Source organism: Pyrus communis, chromosome 2 (assembly GCF_963583255.1).
Source record: "Pyrus communis chromosome 2, drPyrComm1.1, whole genome shotgun sequence".
Classification (NCBI taxonomy): domain Eukaryota; kingdom Viridiplantae; phylum Streptophyta; class Magnoliopsida; order Rosales; family Rosaceae; genus Pyrus; species Pyrus communis.
In genome coordinates, this window is record NC_084804.1 from 10,219,857 (window position 1) to 10,241,625 (window position 21,769).

Here is a 21,769-nt window from a genome sequence, read left to right on the forward strand (position 1 = left end):
AAACTTAAAACGGTACCTATAATTTTAGGGAATTTTAACGAATTTTTTTTGATATTATTTACTTTTACGAAAAATCATATTTTTACACTAAAAAGTCAATCTTGGTACTATTTACTTTACCCTTTATTTTGTTTTTATTGTTAAAACTCAAAGTTTTCAAACTCTTTTAATTAGTTTTTCTATAATTTTATATGGATTATAATGGATTTGGATTCTCGTTGGATCCCCTCCCTGGGGATCCTAGGAATCAACTAACATGGACCGTTGATAAAAAATCGTGCAGCCACAATTTTTTTTGTTTTTATATTTTTCACGTAAAACGATGATGCTTTACTTTTAAAAATAAAAAAACATTTAATTAGGATCACACGATTTTTGATCAACAGTCCGTTTTCGTTAATCTCTAAGATTCCCAAGAAGAAAATCCAGCGAGGATCCAAATCCGATTATAATTTTGGTTATTTTTTTTTTTCAAATTTCCCGATTCAGATCAGAAAGGGCGGAGAGGAATGAATGAGGCCTAAAATAAAAATTTACCTTTTAATGGCAAAATGACGTACAAAATTTGTCTCAAGACTTTCCACTCTTCAACAACTGGCCCACTACGTCAACTGGCGTGAGATTCTTTATTCTTGTTACTTACCCTATATATTGGCATGTTCCTGTAGTCCTTTTCATATGATTAATGGCATCTGAAGCTACTGCATGCACTTGAATATTGTATATATTTTCATATTTTCTAACTTTAACAATTGACATTGTGATTGTCTATACTAATACTTATAGCCTAAAGCAATTAATTTGTAAAATGCTAAAAGCAGAGCATGGCTATTGAGAAGGTTTTGGGTTGAGACTAAAAGCATAGCAAGTTTCTCTAGTTTGTATTGGCAAAAGTTACCTAGACATAATCTACTTGCAAGTTTCAACACAACGAAATGAGAAATATATGGAGAATGTTAGCGACGTTTTCATTTATACCTTCTTCTATCTTTTCTCGTTTGATTCCATAATAGGTTATAAGAACTTGTAGCGGTGGATCCAAAAAAATTTATTCACAGAGGTAAGAAGCTCCCAATATTTTTGTAAAAGATTGGCCACCAATAAGCTGCTTGATACATTTTAACAAATTTTCCCGCACCTTGACTATTTTAGGCCTCACTTTAGATATATTGCATAATCACAATGCTTTGGATTACGTGGGACATGAAGAACCAAGAGGTATCTCGTAAGTTCATAACAATATCATTGTAATTAAATTGAACAAAAAGTGTCATGCAATGAGTTTATAGCTCAAACGAAAAACATTCACTCTTGTATGTATAAAAGGAGTGCGTTGGATTGCTTCCACGTTTCCACTAGGAGTAGTCTAGACCATAGATGACTTTACAAGAATAGATGGCCTGGCCCAATCAAAAGAGTGCATGGTTGCCAGCCATAGGGACAAAACAATGGTAGGTAAAGTTCTCTAAATACATAGCCCAGTCACATCCTTTGCTATAAAGTATAGTTTAACCATCTCAATACCGTGCAGTTCAATCCATCTAGATTCTCTTCATACGAGTCAATACGAGTCGACGGTTCACAATATTAAACTGAATGGCCATTGACGTTTTCAGTGCACATTTTAAACGGTCAACAAAGAAACTTCAAAGTAGGATGCAGGAAACTTCCAAGTTCCGATGTGCTTTACCTGTACTGCTTTTGGGCTCGTACTTTCTACACTACTGCGCTATCTACTTGCTCCTTCTATTTATACCCCCTCCCCCATTGGATTTCCTTCAAGTCTAAGTCTTCCACAAAATCTTCATTTTCCTAGGAAAATCTTCATTCTCCCAGGAAAATATCCCCTTTTTCCAGCAAAAGAAATTCAGTTCTGCAAATAAAAAACTCATGGGGAGGACTGGATTGTTTGATCTTGAAAAGCAGTTTGCCTTCTATGGAGCATATCACAACAACCCAATTAACATTTTCATACACACTTTCTTGGTGTGGCCATTGTTCTTCACTTCTGTTCTTCTTTTCCACTTCACACCTTCTCTCTACAGTTTCCCAGTTCATGGCCTCGAATTAAATTTGGGGTTTGTTTTCACTTTGGCGTATTGTCTGTATTATGTCAAATTGGACAAGAAAGCTGGGTCCTTGGCAGCTTTGATCTGTATTCTCTGCTGGGTTGGAGCCAGTATTCTTGGCAGTGAGCTAGGGTTTTCTAAGTCGTGGAAGGTGGTTCTGGGTGGTCAGTTCTGCAGTTGGGCTGGACAGGTCGTAGGCCATGGGATTTTTGAGAAGAGGGCCCCTTCAGACAACTTTCTTGAAGGACTTCTAACAGGGCCGTACTTTGTGTTGCTTGAGCTTCTTCACTTAGCTTTTGGGTATGAACCCTATCCAGGGTTCCAAAAAAGTGTGAAGGCAAAGATTGAAGCTGATATCAAAGATTGGAAGGCCAAGAACCAAAAGAAAGTCTCCTAGTTAATTTAACTGGTCTGAGATATATGAATGTACGAATAATATTCTATTAGGTTATATTTTGTATCTAAATTTGTCAACTCGATTCTATAATTTCCTTCAATCTGTTTGATGGAATTATAGTCTTATACGATTGTAAGAGTAATTTTTGCAGTGTGACCGTCGCAAAATTTCTTTTGTGACAACTAGCTTATATGAAAGTTTCAGTTTTTTACGGTCTTGTCAGATATTGTTTGGTTTCTTGGGATGTTTGCTTTGCTTTTCCGATTATCTCTAGTGGTCTGGCTAGTTGATTTGTTAATGAAACTTGCACAAGGGAATCTTATGTTGCTGACTGTTCAAGGCAATGACGAACTAGTGTGCTTATTAAAAGACTGAAAACAAAGATGACAAAATCTTACAACTATGACTTTGTGAAGCAGTTGAAGTTGGACTGGTTGGCAATTTTTTATTGGATGAAGATGTTTTATATTTAATGACACACAAACGAAACAAGATAATGACGACAAATAATAATGATAATCTAAACAATACTAATGTCAATAAAAAATGTGGAAGGTAATTTAGTATTTTATCACAAAATAAAATCAAATGTAATAAAGTAATTTTGCACAATCTAAATTTTATATTCTTTTAAAGTCTCACCCACATGTGATGCTAACATATATTTGAATTAAAGAACAAAAAATAAAGGGAGTTTTAACGAAAAGCCTATGGGACTGTTCAATTTAACAAAAAATCATATTTTTACACTAAAAAATCAATCCTGATACTATTCATTTTACCCTTTATTTTCTCCTTATCGTTAAAACTCAAAGTTTTCAAGTCATTTTCATTAATTTTCCTAAAAATAAAAGACTCTCCCTAACCTACTTCCATGTTCTCTCTCTCCTTCCCCCTTTTAAAAAAAAAATTGTTCACGCAAAATGTGGGTAGGCATATGCTAGTAATAGTAGTAATAATAATAATAATAATAATAATAGCTAATTAATAGTTTTCACCTTCAAATTTGAAGTGATTTTTAAAATAAGTAATGAAGTTTTAATTTTTTCATATTGCACCATGTAATTTTGAAATTATATCGATTTATATATTTTGTTTCTTTGAATTCTCAAATAAATTAAGGGATTTTTTTTTTCCCGTTAAAACCACGAAGTCAATCCCATTCTAGCGTTGCTGTCATGGGAAGTTACAATGAAGGATCTTTATTAAAAAAAAAAAAAAAGGAAAATACAATTTGTCAAGGGGACATAAAGCCTAACTGTGACCATAATAACACTCATATCAAATAAAACCTCGAACAACCTATATAAAATATAACACGGCCAACAAAAGTTCAGTAATGTGGAAGCCCTACATAGTCACGTTGATGATATGGCAAAATGAAATCAGGAGGAGAATCCTGAACAATACTAGTAGAAGAGGAATCATGATTTGCAAGGGCATCAACAACTTGATCACCTTCCCTATAAATGTGAGAAGACCGAAAATGCATTTGGGAAATTCTATGCAAGCAATTCTTCCACGAATTGAGGAGAGCGAAAGAAATCAAGAATCGAAACCGAATAAGCCTCCGACCAAATAAAATTCCAATCCTGAACTGAAGCTAATTCAATAGCATTGATTATAGCTATTACCTCCGCTGCAACAGAGCTAGGAATATTCAAGTTAGAACAAAAGGCACCAAAGAACTAACCCTTGAAATCCCAAAACACACCACCGTAACAGCATAATAGTAACCACTCTTGCAAGCACCATCAATATTTAACTTAACCCAACCAGGATAGGGAGGAATTCAACACACCTCTAAAATGATGGGGGTTTGATGAGGCATAAATGTAGCACCAAACCTCTTCAACACACATAAAGCGCGAACATCGTTATTCATATAACCAGACCGTATTCTATTTGAATAATGGATCTGATCAACTATAAGCTTAAAGGCATAAACAACATTAACACTAAATCCTTCACGCCGAGCTTGGTTTCTCAAGTACTATATATACCACAAAGTAGAAACAAAAGATGCAACCACAAATCTCGTAATTGTGAACTTTTATTCAAGGCTAACTAGTGGTGAAAGCGTTCTAATAAGGAGCCATGAAGTGTAACCAAGCCAAAAGAATCCTAAATATGCTGCCAAATTGACATGGTATAAGTACATATAACAAAAACATGCTCAAAAGATTCTATATGCAAACAACATAAAACATATGTAGATGCCATAAAAATTTAGCGTTTTTGCAGCATGTCCTCGGTCAAAACACGACCACATAAAACTTTCCATGCCAATATAGACATTCTAGGAGGAATAAATTTAGACCAAATCAATCTCCCCCAACCAACAACCGGCAAACGAGGCCTTGAGAATTATATGCATCACGAGCAGAGAGCTCACCTGAAGGAGAGGGCTCCCAAATTATCACATCGGATCCTTAGCCAGCCATGGAAATAGTTACATATTTCCGAAGAAACTCGCAAATAACAGGAAAGTGCAGTTGAAATATTGGAGGAAAGACCCAACACCCTCATTAATAAAATCAGCATCCGTGTCCTCAAGACTATCAACATCATCCCTTCTAACACCAAAAAGATCAAACAACGGTGATCCAACAAAATTCTCTCCAAAAATAAATCTTTTCACTGGAAACCCATTAATCATCTACTTTGCTCAACAAATAGAAGACCAATGTAATCTAATGCCAGACCAAATTGAAGAACGAGCATACGAACTTCTCACTTTCCTTGTCTATAGGGAAAAAAAAAAGAACAACCAGCCGAATCAGATGAAAAAATATCCAAACTTTCTTCATTAACAAAGAGCGGTTCAAAACAACTAACTGTTTAAGACCTAAACCACCTTCCTCCTTAGGCACACAACAATGCTTCCAAGCAATCAATGACAAGGGAAATTTTTTCGAATGTCATATGAACTAAAAGTTTAAGCAATTTGTCATATGAATGTTCTGAAATCATTAATTGTCATCTCAACTAACTTCGTTAAATTTTCCATCCAAAAGAAGGTTATTTTGGATTTTTTACCTTATTTTTCACAATTTTATTCATTCATTTATTCATTATTTTTACAATAATATATGTATATAGGGGTGGGCGATAAATTGGTTTTCAACTTTTGACTTCTTTTATACAAGTTCTCTACTTATATTTCAGAGCATCCTCGTGATGAAATGTCCAATTGTCTTATGCACGTGAATGACTAAAAGATCTTCATATTGAATTATTTTTTGCATATATGATCATTAAATGATGAAAAGAGAATAAATGGTTCCGATTATGATGTTTGGATTGTAGTAGTATAAATCCGCCGCCCTTAGTCTTGATAAATTTGTACTATTAACTCCTTTGATCAAAGACCAAAGCCTCACGCGCTGACGAGGTGGGTGGAGGAGGGTTGGTCAATGGATCTCCAATACTTAAGTCAGTATCTTTGAAAAGAGTGAAGTGTTTAGGGCTTGTATACGTAGCAAAAAGCTTACCAAAATTTGGTAGAGATTGACGTATTTATAGCAGGTAGCCAACCAAGGTTAGGGTTTTGCCTTACACATGGCGGCATCCAATTGGCCAATGTGTGTCATCCGTTAGAGAGTATTTATCAAATATAGCCAAAAATTAATCTTTAATTTAAAAAATGTAACTATTTATAAAAAAATTCAAATATATCCAAAATTTCACTTAAATAGACACAAATACCCTCAAATTTAACAATCAAATAAATTAAAGGCTTTTTAGCTACCATCCCCTTAAGTTCTGGTCCAACTTCACCTTCGCTCCTACACTCCACCATCATAATCCTATCCTCTTCGACCCCCTCATCATCGACATTGAGCGTTGTCGTGGTTACCGCAAGTGGGAACAACATAATTTCAATCATGCCTTCAACGCCTTCTTTCTTCCCACGACCCGAGTCTCAGCCTCGGTCGCTAAATCATGGACACTTAAACTCTTTCCGAATCGCATCAATTCTCTATAATCTTCGAACCCAATTGGAAAAGGAAAATTTTAAGAAAGAACCACTAAATTTATCTCAGCGTGCAAAAATTTGGATTGGAAGGTGGAGGGTTTGGATTGTGAGAGAATAAGGGTTTAGGTAGGTTAGGGTTTTTAATTTGGGCATGCCTATTGGATTTTACCTACCAACTGAACAAGACGACTTCTTCTTTTAATTTATTTTTATTTTTATTTTTCTTACTAATATCATTTTTAGTTTTAAATATAAAAATAGTTTTTAAAATTAATCCACGTGTCATTATATGATTGTATTTGTGAGACCCACGTGACGCCACATCATTGCACTAATAGAGCAATTGGCATATTTTTCATGAAAAGACTAAAATGATTACGATGGATAAATTCAGAGAAAGACTAAAATGATTCACGATAGACAAATTTAAGGACACTACTATTGATTTTCATTATTAAGAACCGGACTAAGGAGTTATGTTAATGTTTCGAACCATTTTGGCTAAAAAGCCTTTAATATATTTGATTGTTAATTTTGAGGGTACTTGTGTCTATTTAAATGGAATTTTGGATATATTTGAAATTTATTATAAAAAGTGACATTTTTGAAATAAGAGTTAATTTTTGGTTATATTTGATAAATACCCTCTGTTGGATGAATTAGGAAAGAATATTCCCAAGATATTAATTAGGAGATAATATCTTGGAACAATGGTGGAAGTATCCTTATGGTTATGAGGAGGATTCCTTACTTGATGAAGTTGATCTTCAATTAGGAATGTATTAAAAATAGCATTTGATGATTAATCTTAATGCCTTTGACTGTTTCATGCCACGAGTAGGGGGCTTTGAGCAGTTATAGTCCGCTGCTTGAACTTCAAGGGGCCTACGTGTGGGAGTATTTGTGTGCATTGCCCATTTAATGAGGACAATCTTGTCTTCTTCGGGATAAAGTCCACATGTTGTCTTTAGGATTTAAAATTATTTTTGACTCCACTTGATAAAGATTTGTTAATCGTAAGTGGGAGACACCAACATTATAAAAAAAGGAAACTTTGGATCCGGTTCTTGATTGACAAAAATCTTAGATTGAAACTTTATTAATCTGAATATTTTGATTGAAGGACAACATGTTAAATTTCAGTATTAATTAAAATTTGTAATAACCACAATTATGAAATTCTTCCTAAAATCATGCAAATATTAAATACCAAATAGAGATTTTGAGTGGCCGTCATCCATCCGTATAAAATTTGCATCTGGTCCGGGATATTGCCCGTCTGCTTCCCGTTCTCTCTGTTCTTTTTTTTTGTTTTTTGTTTTTTGTTTTTTTTTTTTTTTTTTTTTAACTATACAAATGAGACTTGAGATATGGTGTCGATTGTATCAAAATAATAATTAATAATGAAAATGAAGGATTGGTCTTTTTATTGTCGGTGGGTTGAGTTTTACTGCAATTTAGTTGAAAACACATAAAGACGAAGAGTCCGAAAAGAAGAAAGGATAGGGGAGATGGGCATTGTAGTAATCATGTTTATTTTTTTTATATCGGATGTCTGCAAATAGATGTAATCATACTTGTTTATATCTTGACTTGCTGAATTAGTAAACAATTTTATGAAATCAGTATCATTTCTATTCCAATTTCAGAACATTTTAGTAAATAATTTTTATGGAAATATGATTTTGATTCTCCTTAATTCAACTCCTCCAATTTTAATAACAGTTAAATAACAGGTTATTAATACTTAATAAGCAAAGAATCGAAATCCTCAACCTACAAGAAACCTTAGACTCAAAATACTAAAACACCCTTACAATATAAAATTACCTAAAATACTAATATATTCCAACATGATCATCCTTAATAAAGTGCAGATTTTTTGTGTTCAACTCAGGGCTGGTTTGGTATTGCTGTGCTTTGAAAAAAAGCTGCTTCTGCTGTGTTGTGAGAATAAACAGCTGTGAAATAAAGCAGCAGAGTGTTTGGTAAACTTTTTTGTAAAAGTGCTTTTGAAAAAAAAAAAAGCAGTATTAGAGTGTTTGGTAAACTTTTATGTAAAACAGATGTGAAAAAAAGCCAGTTTTTCAAAGCTAGGTTTTGCAGCTTCTTGTTTTTGGCTTTTTTTCATCCAAAACTGTGAAAAAAAGCTGAAGCTGAGTGTTTAACAAACACAAAAACAGCTCCCAGCTTTTTTTCATAGCAGCTTTTTTCAGAATCACCTCAGTACCAAACCAGGTCTCAATACCTTGCAGTTTAATCTATTTGCATCATTCTATATAACTTAATACAAGTTGATGATTTAACAATATTATACCATTGATGCATTTGTAAAACATTTAATAAAAAAAGTCCAAAGTATAGATACCAGGAGCGTTCCACTACCTTGCTTTTAGGCTCCAATTTATATCCAATTTAATTCATTTTCTCAGTCTAGTTTCCGAGCAAGGGAAGCCTGTACTTTTTTCAACTAACAGAAGCAAATCAACCTTGCAAGAAAAAATTTCATGGGGAGGACTGGATTGTTTGATCTTGAAAGGCACTTCGCCTTCTATGGGGCGTATCACAGAAACCCAGTTAACATTTTGATTCACACTTTCTTTGTGTGGCCATTATTCTTCACCGGTGCTGTTCTTTTCCACTTCACACCCTCTCTCTACAATTTCTCATCTGGGTTTAACAATCATTGTTTCAAATTGAATTTAGGGTTTGTTTTAACTTTTATGTATGCTTTCTTTTATGTCAAATTGGACAAGAAAGCTGGGTCCTTGGCAGCTTTGCTATGTTTTCTCTGCTGGGTTGGAGCCAATGTTCTTGCTAGTGGGCTAGGGTTTGCTAAGTCATGGAAGCTTGTTCTTGCTGCTCAGGTTTTCTGCTGGGGTGGACAGTTCCTAGGCCACGGGATTTTTGAAAAAAGAGCACCAGCTCTTGCAGACAACTTTGCTCAAGCACTTCTGATGGGGCCTTACTTCGTGTTGATTGAGCTTCTTCAATCAGCCTTTGGGTATGAACCTTATCCAGGGTTTCATAAAAGTGTGAAAGCAAAGATTGAAGCTAATATCAAAGAGTGGAAGGTCAGGAACCGAAAGAAACTCTCCTGATCATTAGCATAAATGCATGGGTCACGTTTAGTTAATTTCTTCTTAAGTTATGTTTTTGTCAACTCTACAGTTTCCATCAATCACATTTATGAACCTATAATAAAGGTACTGGCTTTATACAATAACCTTATTCTTTGAAGCTTTCAGCTTTGTAGCTCAAATGCAATTTGCATTTTTAATGGTCTTTCCAGGTGCTCGATTTCTTAGGATATTTACTTTCAAATGCAACTTGCAGCAAGAATCTTGTGTTATATTTTTATGGATTTGGGCATGTGCTTTTTTTTGTTTGGCAGGATCTGCTTGATACTTAATACATACAATGTTTTTTTAGTACAACTACATTTACATTAAGGGCTGACAGGTTTGATTAAGGCTAGCAATAGTCTATAATAAATATTTGGTATTGAGCTCGCCCTTTATACGCGTTGAATCTAAAATCTCTCATTTTGAAATGGAGATAAATACTTTAGAAAACACTAAGTGGCCATTAAAAGACAATATTAGAGATTAAATAATTGACAACAAAAAAATAAATTTAAAAGAATTGCTATTCTCATCCATATATATATTTTTTTGGTCACCTTTTAATGAACCTTTTAATGAACATATTTAACAAGTTTACCTTTTGTGAAGTTGACCCTTGAGGACTTAAAGCAGAATTAATTTAGGTTAGGATCAATAGTATTTTTTGATTTTTTTTTCCAATTTATAAAATTTTAATTAAAATGTTTATATCCTCCACAAAAATATTAAATAAGAACTTAGGGCCCATGCAATTCCAACTATGAGTGCCACTCTTTTTGAAAGAATAAGATGTAACTGCATGTGCCGCCTTATTACCTTGGTGAGGTCTGTAGGCTATCTTAGTAGTTAGGAATATATCAAGAGTAAAAAATTTTGATTTTAAGATTAATCCATGGGTTTTAGAGGAAGTACCCGCACCATATGGTTAGAGCCTTAGAGGTGACTATTTTTTATTTTCTTTAAACAAGTTATTGGAAACAATATTATTTGAATTTTTTATATTTTAACAAGCAAGTGAAATCAAGTCTTCGTGATTTTGATGCATATTGGGTTTATGCATATTTTAGTATTTTCTTAGTGATTTTGATGCCATCAACCTTATTTCAATGTATCACTTTTGACATTTTATTCAGCTTTCTTTGGTAATTGTATTTAATTAATAGGATTTTAGATGTGTGACATCCCACATCGCCCAGGGGAGCGATCCTTAAATGTATATTCTCATCCCTACCTAGCACGAGGCCTTTTGGGAGCTCACTGGCTTCGGGTTCCGTAGGAACTCCGAAGTTAAGCGAGAAGAGGGCTAGGTCACTCCCATGATGGGTGACCCACTGGGAAGTTGCTCGTGAGTTCCCAAAAACAAAACCGTGAGGGAATGGTAAGCCCAAAGCGGACAATATCGTGCTACGGTAGTGGAGTCGGGCCCGGGAAGTGGTCCGTCCCGGTCCGGGATGTGACAAGATGTCTTCATTCTCGGTTCATTTAGTCAGTCAAGGTATTAATTTATTTCAATTAGGCTCATTAATCATTTTGTCATGATTTGGAGCGAGATTCCTGGTGTTTAGAGTTTTTAATGGAAAGAGGGGTAAAGATTTTTGTTTTTATTTTTTGGACAAAGGTAATTTTCATTACCAAAAGAGCACAAGAACAACCAAAGGAGCCCAATTACACAGCAAACCAAAACAAAAGGTGAACCCCAAACACTAAACAAAAGCCCAACCCAAGAGAAGAGCCTAAAAACAGAAAAATAAAAACCCTAAAAGACTAGCTTCCGTCGATGCTGTCGAAGAACCTGCCGCCTGACCACCATCTAGCATCCCATGCCAAAGATCGCACCAAACACAACCCCAAAGAAGCAGGCTCCATCTTCCTCTACCAAGCACCACACACATTGAAACCGCAGCCACCAAGGAAAGAAGCCAACGGGAAAGAATTTTCCCCTAGCAACAAAGTCCAAAACGGCATAAAAATGGAAGGTGGTGGTGTGTACACCATATGATTTTTTAGGCAATACAATTTGTTGATTTTGTTCGCGGGAAACTCTGAAATTGTCACAATTGGTACAGTTGCATCATGAATTTACTACAAAATCTAAATCTTGCAGGAAATGGTAGATACGCCATTTCCAGAATGACATAAAATTAGTTAGATATGGTTTAAAAGGAGGGGATACTTTTATAGTTTCATAAATCTATTTCAGTTGGAGAATGTATTTTGGCAAGGGGACCTTTGAGCTGATTTTGTGAAGAAACAAAGACTAATGTTATTCATATCGTGTTTTACACCATATTTTTATACCATGATAGGTAATATTTGACGTGGACAGTCAAATCATTTGAATTAATCAAATTTTTAAATTTAGTTTATTATTTAATAAACTAATAATTAAGAAAAACTAATGAATTAAATGATGATTGTGGTATACGTGGAGTTTTTCTCCTTCATTTCCTTAGGTTTTGTAAATTTTTTCAAATGATGTGACTGTTCACATCAGATACCACCTAAAATGATATAAAAATATGATATAAAAATGTTGTATGAATAACATTTCTGGTAAAGAAATTGTCTTTATACATATACAAAGTAAACTACGTGAAATGGTGCCTCCACCTCTTTCTCTCTCCTCTTCCCCCCTCCTCTCTTAATTCTGATTTAGGAAGGAGCCCGTGCTTTTCCTTAAACCGACGTTGTCTTACTTGATGAACGGCGGCACGATCGAAGTCCCTCACCCTCTGTTATCGTTGGACCATGAGGTGACGGTGATCATGTCTCAGAAAGCTCGCGATGTTCCGCAATCCACCGCCATGGATTACGTTGCGGGTAAATTTGTAATTTTTGTTACTGTTATTTGTTAATTAATCACTTTTTATTTTATTTTTTGAAGGTCAGTTAATTAATCAGTTAATAGTGTTGCTGTTAAGGATTTAGTTTAAGTAATCAGTTAGTAATGTTGCTGCTAATGATTTAGTTTTAATATAATGATTTGGTTTTAAGTTTAAATCTGATTAGCGAAAATCGGATGGTGTAAGGTTATGCACTTGCTTTGGATATGACTGCCAGCGAAATCAAGCTTCTGCTAAGGTAATTATCGATAATCGGATTGTTTATACTATCAAAGACGGTAGTGAAATGTTCAATTTTATGGCTACAAGTTTCTAATTAGAATGCTAATGCTGCAGTTCATGATAATCATATATTCTGATTTAAACAGTTAGTGCAAATGTATTGTTGCTTTGTGATGAATGAGTTATCTTTTGCATATAAGACTTTTTCGTTTCTTGATACTAAGTCTAAAATAGAGATTTCAGAGCAAAACATTGATCCAGTATAAGCGAGTTGTGATTTTGTAGTTTTTATATGTTTCCAGATAATATCTGATGAGATTAGAAAGAGAAAAGGGGCAAAAGAAAGCTATGGTGACTCTCGAAAGATGGTTCAAGTCCTTGTTGGACTTATGTTTCTTATGTGTTTAGTACATTGTTAGGACTATAGATTTGGATTGAACTCAATGTTGTTAGTGAATATAAATATATATGTGTGTGAATATATGTGTGTATATACATTTATACATTGTTAGGACTAATAATTTGTGTGCTGTCGGGATTTTCGATTGGGATTGGGGCTAAGGACTAGGAATGTTGGATAGAATGTTAATTTATACTGGAGTTGGTTTTTTCTTCTCTGTGAATCAGGATTGACAATTTCATTTTGCACAGGCCATACCGATTAAAGATGCTATGGTGTTGTCAAAGATACACCAGACGTATAAAGTTGGATATTTCAAGGTTGCCTGTTTTCTGTTAAACCTTTTTGTTTTTCCTACTTCTTCTGTTTCATTTCTTACTTTTGACTACTACTTTTAGGATGTTGTTTTGGCTAGACTTTTGGATGAGGCCACAGTCCTGCGAAGATATAATTTTCTCTTCTTTTACATAAGATATTGATTTTTTTTAGTCATTCATCACTTCGAATAATGCATTTGTTCTGCTTGAGCATAATATTCTGATCTCAAACCACTTTCACAAAGCTGATTTATTTTCTACACGTGTGCTATTTTCATTTCAAATTGTGACTACTATTTTGCTCTTCCTATTCTCATATTCTTGACAAGTGACCTCCGAAATTTATTGCTATAGCTTTTCCAAGCGCTTCAGGTATAAATTCACCTCACACTTCCTTGGCAGGGGAGAATCGGACCATTGAGTGGGCTATACGATTAACAGTTGCTCTGAACATTGCCAAAGCATTAGATCACTGCAGCAGCGAAGGCTGCCCATTGTACCATGACTTAAATGCATATATGGTTCTCTTTGATGAGGTGTTGTCTCAAATTTCCTTTCCCAAACGACAATTAATAAAATAGAGGACCAATTAAGTCTTTGAGAAACAAATTTCTTTGTCTACATTGCTGAGTATTTGCAGCTTGCAACTTTCATTGGTTATTATATTTTGATTGAGTTAAACTTGGATTTCTGGATTTTGACTTTTTCATTTGTTTCTCTGTTGCAGATTTAACTCACTAAATAGGTAAGTCGAGAAGAATTCAGCGTTGCAACTCCTTTTTTGGTATGCTGTTTAAATCTGTCTGGCATTTTATTCATTCTTCATGTTTAACTTTGTTCTGTAGGCTCCCTATGGCTAACTTAAGCATTTAAGTTATTCATTTTTTAAAGATGTTAGCTATTTTGGAACAGTTTGAAAGTTAATGCATGACTCGAGGATGACTTTTAGCTTATCCCACTTATCTTTTACACTCTCGCTTCATTCATGTGCTGAGTCATGGTTTAACTGTCTAAATTCAAGAACTAAAAATGGCCAGCAGGCTAAAAAGCGATTAGATTTTGAGATGCATATTTTGGTTTCTCATTATTTCTTTGTTTTGTAATTTTCATTTATTAATGTTCTTTTGGCAGCTTATTTGATTGTATTTGTGTAACAAATTGGTTACTTGACATTTTGAGGTATATAATTTGCTTTACTTTGTTTCAGTTTCTTCAGTTAGATAAAGAGTGGATATGCGTTTGCTTTGAGTGAAGTATCTTTTGTATGTACATATCAAATCTTATGTCGAGATTGAAAGCTTTTTTATTAACAGTTGCATGGCTGGCTTTTTTTTATTAACAGTTTATCCATGAATGTGAACTATAAGGTTTCTATCAATTAGAATTGGCTATCTCTTTTATTAAGAATTTGTTTTTACACACCATATTGACTCTTCTTCATATAAGTATATAGCATGAGTATGTAGAATGTCATGTCTGCGTGTTGTATGATTTTTGCATGAGAATTATAAAGTGACAGCATGTTGCAATGGTGTATTGTGTGTAAAACTTAGTCCACTTGGTGAATGGTTTCCCATTCTGTTAAGCTTCAGTGTTTGAGTCGCGTTAGATTGTTGAGGAATTCATCAAAAAGGCTTCCAGATATAGCCCTTTCTTACTTCCAAGGGTCATGCATATTTCTCCATTTTTTCATCGATTACTTTTTTTTAGATACATTTTCTTTTCTGTTTTAAATTATTGTATTCAAGGTTGACTTTGTTATATTAACTCTGAAATTCGAAACTCGAACACAAGTTTCTAAAATATAATGTTCTTTGGAACTTTCCATATTTCTGAGTATGCACTACATTGATTAAGGTTTTTTAAATTCAAGGCCACAATGTTTGCATGTCCACAATCATGTGAATTAAGGCCAAAACAGATACAAAGTTTGATGAGAGCAATTCAACGATTTAAATTAGTTTTCTAATCACATTAGTTACTTTGTCTAAAGAAAAGAAAAAAGAGCGTCTCCTTCGTCAATCATTCTTGAGATGCATCTTAGTTTACATACAGTTCTCAGTTTTCTGTCTCCCTTTATTCTTTTAATTTTTGTGTGTATGTGTGTGTCTATCTATGCATGCACACAGATCTCGGATAAAGCAAAGTTCTAGATGTTTTTTTAATTCTAACAAACTGATTAGATGAATAAGCGTTCAACTTGGCTAAGTCTATTGATATTATCGTATTAGTGGGAGTGATAAGGTTGGAAATATTGTGTACATTTTCATGCATAGGCTTGATAAAATCCTGCACTTTTGCTGCGATCAATTTTTAGTTTTTTGGTTTGGTGAATTCTTGCATTGTTTTCCAATGAAGAGGATTCGAGCATTAATATTGTCGGTAATGCTGAGACTACTGGTTTTCCAGCCACCCCACACAATGAGCAGCTGAGTTATGCATCTCCAAGCAAGAAAAGGCTGGATGCTATTAATGATTCTGCCAAAGAATCAAAACAAAGTGGTAGGTATTTACATTTCCATGTATAGGATTTTGTGGATTTTATGAGATATATTGTTTGTTCTTCTCTCAGCTTTGAGTTTTAGATATGTTTAGCTCCTTTTCGAAGGACAAACAGATTTTGCGCTAATTTAATGACTTATGGCTTATCTGTTTTTTCTTCAAAATTCATGTGCAAAATTTTGTTGAGTCAACATTCAATGCCCTTCCTTCGAATCAAGTTAAAGGTAGGATCATTAAATCATACTATTTTCATCGCCTCCTTATCCCCTTGCTGAACAGAATGGAGTGAATTGTCTTTATTTGCATTCTTGCATTTGAACTTGCAAGTCTGTTTATGCAAAATTAATCATATTTATTTTTTGGTGTCTTCGATTCTGCTGAGTTGCACCTTATTGTCTATTTTTAGATTTCATTTAGACTCATAAACTGAGGCATTATGTATGCCCTAGAACGAATGGAGGAGTTCAGGCAACAATGTCGGTGGCCGCCTTTGTAAATAGAGTGAAATATACGAATGATCAATTAGCCATCATAAAATAATGTGGTCTATGTATATATTATGTACTTGCACATCAAGTATGTAAGTAGTACCATATGTACTGTTTTCAATCATGTAGCATCACGCGGGCATTTTTTGCTAGTAATATCTATAACACCTTCAAGGGCTTTCTGAATTTCCTTTATTTTTTATTTTTTGTCGCAAGGCTTTTCTATATTTCATAAAATTTTATTTAAAATTTTGAATTTAATATTAAAAATTCAGTATTAATAAAATTAAATACGTATTTATTTTTCACTAGCCTTTGATTATATGTATATGTTTGTGGTTCCTCATTTTTGAATTTCTACGGGATTTGGCAAATTTGTCCGATCCATTAGTCGAGTGTGAAACTGTTTGCAAATTTGTCCATTTGAATTTCTAATTAATTAATTTGATTGCAAGTGTTTTGGTAAAGATATGATGAACTCGGTTCACTTGCTGCTGCCGCTGCTTGCTTTATTTGAAAATCACTCATCAGAACATTTGCCGCACTCTTCTAGATCATTTTTTCTTTTTCAATTACGTGTCGTGTTTGTTGTGTTTGCGTGTGACACATGTCCAAGCCTCAACCCACACGCTGGGGCTGGACTTTGTTCAGTCCGCGCAAATGGATGGGCCACGGGAAGGCTTGATTGTGTTGAAAAATCCTTTCTTAAATTCCAAGCGGAAATAAAGGATTGGAAACTCTGCACCTCCAAAATTTCACCTAGCTTAAGATTAAGTTACGGAACTAAAAATATCTGTCAACTAAGGTTAACTGAATATAACAAACCATGGGTTTGTTCTATATGAGAATTTCGTCAATTTGATTACACTGCAAGACCTAGGATTCAAGAGAAGACTTTTCCTTTCCAGAGGAGGAGGACATGGTCATATCTTATAGCTTTATGGCAACCGGAATTATTTAGTCGTTTTCCTGGGAAATTGATCGGTGTACTAGTGGTCCCTTTCTGGGAGTTGCTCTGCAAATTCATCAATTCAACTTGCACAAAGTATTCTCTTGTGTGGTGGCATTAATTCGAGATTAACCAAGGCAACTATCACATAGAAAATTAGTGATTCCAAAGAAATAGTATCAACAATAGCAGAAATAAAATATACGGTTGTAATAATATTGTAGCTAGGTGGAAATGGAGGCAGGTTATCTCTCCTGTTTGGGAGTCCTTTCCATTCCCTATTATTTGTGCGGTCACGGTTAAGCCACGTCAATATTTTATATTCCTATTGCTTTTTGTCTTATTATCTTTATAAAAAAAAATCAATATAAAATGTTAACGTAGCTTAATCGCGACCGCACAAAATAGAAGGGGATGAGGAGGGCACCCAAACAGGAGGGCAGACAATCTGCCTCCGGTGGAAATACCCCACCTTGACTTTTCTTTTTAATTATACAGCTTCTCAGCCTTTGTAAGTTGGTGCTCACCACCATGCACTCTCATTATCCTCAAGAAAATAACTATTTCAGACCCATTCATTGTTCAATCCCTTCGTCAACCTCTCATTGCAATTAGCTGAGTTGTATGCTGTTATTAATTTCTTGTTTTTCATTTTCGGTCCAGAGTCTTTTTCTAGCCAGCTAGTGCAATACTTGCACCAACTGAGTAACCGAGAAGCAACTTTCTTTCTTCTTTCCTTTTGTGATCGGACAGAAGTAATTTTCTGCAACTTGGAAGGTTGCCCTTTCTTGTACAAATGGCTGAAATTGCCGTACCAGTAGCGTTGTTTTTAGCGGACAAAGTGATAATCTTCCTCCACAGAAAATTCAGCCGATCGAACATTAATAATAATAATAATCCCCGTTATTTAGAGAGGATGCGAGCATATCTTAGTGAATACTCATCATCAGAACAGACTGCTTATGATGAAGGCTTTCAAGTGCTTCAAACTAGAACACGAGACATCCGAAATATAGCTTATGAATTGAAGACGTTCTTGACGAATTTCTGGTTCATGTGGTGAGTTATCGGACAGAATTAAAGATATTGTTGACAATAAGCTAGTTTTTCTTTCAACTCTTGATAAAATTCACCAAGTTCGGGGACGAGATCAAAGAAGTCGCCCAAGTTCCAGCACCACAAGACGTGGAGATAGTACGGTGACTCATCATAACCAATTCCTTGAAGAAGAAGAAATAGTAGGGTTTGAGGAGCCTAAAGAAAAACTCATCAGTCAGTTGATGGAAGGAGATCCGAATATTTCGCTTGTAGGTCCTGGTGGCTCAGGCAAAACCACTCTTTTGAAGAATGTCTTCGAGAGCAAAGAGGTCCAATGGTTTTTTGGATGCCATGCTTGGATTGATGTGCTGCGTGACTTGTGTGCCCGTAAACTTGATGAGCTCTTGCTCAACATGTTAAGCAAATTTAATCCAAAAGGCAAAAGGAAGGAATCAGTTACTCATGCAGATCCAAAGGCACAATTGGTACGAGCTTCGAAGGACAAGAAGTTTGTGGTCGTGTTAGATAATGTTTGGAGCAAACAAGATTTGAAATGCATTGTAGATGCTTTACCAAATGGTTTACCTGGGAGTAAAATAGTCATAACCACTCGTAACTCTGAAGTAGCGTCTTTTCATGCAAAATCTTCGTACATCCACAATATGAGCAATGTGTTGTCATGGGAAAGAGTTTGGAATCTATTCTGCAGTAAGGCTTTTCACAATAGCAAAGGAAAGTGTCCAACACAGATTTTGGACTGGGCAGAAAAAATCGTCAAGAAGTGTGAAAGCTTGCCCCTTGCAATTTCAGCTATTGGTACTTTGCTAGCAAGGAAGCGACCAACTCCACTTGATTGGAAGAAGTTACATGACAGCCTCGGATCAAATGTTCCCATTATTACCCAAATATTGCAACCAAGTTAGAAGGACCTTCTTAAGACTTGTTTCTTGTTCTTTGGCATGATTCCTGAAGACTACTCCATTAGCCGTGAAAGGCTAATTCGCTTACGGGTAGCTGAAGGAGTTGTGTTTTCATGGGAAGTTGCAGACGGCTATCTGAATGAACTCATTGGAAGAAATTTACTTCATGTGAGTTCATGGGAAGTCGACGGAAGAGTCAGAAGCTGCCGTGTACTGAACCTTGTTAGCGAGTTCATCATTCGAGAAGCGAAGGATTTCATCACTGTCTTGTTGGCAGCAAACTGCAGAGGTGCTAGGCCAGGTGAGGAAATTCGACACCTTTCTGTTCATGATGTTAGTGAGGGCAACAATTTTTCAAGTGGTAGAGATTTCAGTTGTACTCGTACCATACTATTAAGTGGGCATGGAAGTTATGATTCCGAGCTTGAAAGTCTACTTAAAACCTTTAGGGCCTTAAATTTTTACCAAACAGGCCCTAAATTTTTAAGGGTTTTAGATTTGCAAGGGATAAATTTGGACAACTTTCCCGATTCTGTTTTTGGTTTCACCCTCTTAAGGTACATGAGTCTAAGGCACACCAATATTAAAAAAGTGCCAAAGTCCATAAAGAAGCTTGGATTCTTGGAAACCTTAGACCTTAAGCACACAAAGTGGCCAATTTACCAAAACAGATTTATAAGCTCCACAATTTGCGCCACCTTTTAGTCTATCGCTATGATGTGACGAATTATGTGACATTAGAAGCTGCAAGAAGCGTAGAGGTCTCTGCAGGCAACATTTCATCTTTATCCTCCATACAAAAGTTGTCACTAATTAGTGTAAAAAATAACAGAAAAATTATAACAACTTACGAGAGTTGAAAGGTTTGAGGAAACTGGGGTTGACTGTGTTAGTATATGAGTATGAACATAACATTAGGTCCGGTTATAGTGTGAGAATTGGATATGGAAAAGTCTTGTTAATAAGCTTTAGTAGTCCTAATCCTTATGGGATTGGTAGTTCTGGTATAGCACTTAAAGTAGTACTGGGATTGTGATTATTCATATGTTTTGGTATGAATTGGATAGTTGAATCCTACATTGATTCTAATAGGAGATCAGTGAGGATTGGCTCGGTATATAAACGCTAACCACTGCTCTTGCAATGTACGGATCAATTTGATTCAACCTATTTTTTGCGAGCACTAGCGAATTGCTAAAGAGGAGACGGTTAACTATTTCAAGGAGTTTCAATGGCTTCATCATCTTCATCTGGTGCTGCAGGTATGTGTTCTATCTCATCTCTGCATATACAATCTGTTCTTGATGATTGTGGTTCAATGGCATCTCTACGATCTATAACATGGTATCTATGCATACATTTTACATACTGATCTTAAAAAAGAAGATGGAAGGAAGTTGTGTTGTCATCTCTTTGTGAGTTTTATTGATGACTTTTCCAGATATTGTCATCTCTTTCTAATTAGTGAAAAGTCCCCAGTCTTTAATTGCTTCAAGATCTTCAAATGTGAAGTTGAAAAACAGTTAAATGCAATGATTAAGATTGTTAGATCAGATAAATGAGTACTTTGGTAAGCACATAGAGGTAGATTAACAAAAAGGTCCCTTTGCTTTTTTTCTTGAACAACAAGGGATTGTGGCACAATATACCACCCCTGGAACACATTAATAGAATGGGGTAGTAGAAAGAAGGAGTAGAACATTGATGGGGATGGTAAGGGGCATGAAGCTGCCTAGTTTTCTCTGGGGAGAATCTCTGAAAACTACAAGCTACATATTGAACATGGTTCCTTCGAAATCAGTACCAAAGACACCATTTAAAATCTGGACAGGCAGGAGACCTAGTTTTGATCACTTCCATGTTTAGGGTTGTAAGGCAGAAACTAGGTTTTATAATCATAATGAGAAAAAACTTGATTCTAGAACTACATCATGTTTTTTCATTGGATATTCTGAAAAGTCAAAAGGTTTCAAGTTTTATTGTCCTGGAGCACATACTAGGGTTCAAGAAACTCATAATGCAGTGTTTTTGGAAGATGATGATGTTTCTGAGCTGGTACAAGACAACTTTATTTTTGAAGAAGTTGAACAATCAATTGAATGTGCACCTTGGATGGATTATGAATTTGTGCCCATATTAACTAGGTTGCCTGCATCCAACCTTGATTCAAACCAATAAATGGATGACACAATGAGTGCACAAGATACTCAAACAACAGAACAACCAAACACTGAAGGTGTTTATATTCAAGATCAACATACTCAGGCAACATATCAGTCATTGGTACAACCTCCACCAAGAAAATCTGGGAGAATTCGAAAACTAGCCATTTCACAAGATTATGTGTATTTGCAAGAAGTAGAGTTTGGTTTAGGAGACATTGATGATCCTGCAACCTATAATCAAGCAATGCAGAGTGATCAAGTTGTTCTATGGCAGAAGGCAATGGAAGAGGAATTGGATTCAATGTCCAAGAATAATGTTTGGACCCTAGTGAATAAAACATCACATATTAAACCT

General features: G+C 35.1%; 2 protein-coding genes, 1 long non-coding RNA gene and 1 pseudogene across 4 annotated transcripts; all 4 read left to right on the forward strand.

Moving 5' to 3' along the window:
- Positions 1 to 1,765: 1,765 nt before the first annotated feature.
- On the forward strand, positions 1,766 to 2,690 carry LOC137726930 (2-hydroxy-palmitic acid dioxygenase MPO1-like). Its single transcript, XM_068465885.1, has one exon. The coding sequence runs from the start codon at positions 1,891 to 1,893 to the stop codon at positions 2,464 to 2,466; it is 576 nt and encodes a 191-aa protein (XP_068321986.1). The 5' UTR covers positions 1,766 to 1,890; the 3' UTR covers positions 2,467 to 2,690.
- A 6,262-nt stretch (positions 2,691 to 8,952) lies between these two features.
- Positions 8,953 to 9,546, forward strand: LOC137721032 (2-hydroxy-palmitic acid dioxygenase MPO1-like). Its single transcript, XM_068460157.1, has one exon. The coding sequence runs from the start codon at positions 8,953 to 8,955 to the stop codon at positions 9,544 to 9,546; it is 594 nt and encodes a 197-aa protein (XP_068316258.1).
- Positions 9,547 to 12,181: 2,635 nt separating this feature from the next.
- On the forward strand, positions 12,182 to 17,519 carry LOC137726140 (uncharacterized). Of its 2 annotated transcripts, XR_011067598.1 has the most exons (4): positions 12,182 to 12,390; positions 12,600 to 13,355; positions 13,755 to 13,888; positions 14,080 to 17,519. It is a non-coding gene; the product is annotated as an uncharacterized lncRNA (long non-coding RNA). The 2 variants fall into 2 exon arrangements; XR_011067597.1 differs by having other exon boundaries at positions 12,600 to 13,888.
- Positions 17,520 to 17,819: 300 nt separating this feature from the next.
- LOC137724725 (disease resistance protein RPM1-like) lies at positions 17,820 to 20,109 on the forward strand (annotated as a pseudogene).
- The last annotated feature ends 1,660 nt before the right edge of the window (positions 20,110 to 21,769 follow it).

Coding starts and splice junctions, on each gene's coding strand:
- LOC137726930 (XM_068465885.1), top strand. CDS start 1,891: ATGGGGAGGACTGGATTGTTTGATCTTGAAAAGCAGTTTGCCTTCTAT.
- LOC137721032 (XM_068460157.1), top strand. CDS start 8,953: ATGGGGAGGACTGGATTGTTTGATCTTGAAAGGCACTTCGCCTTCTAT.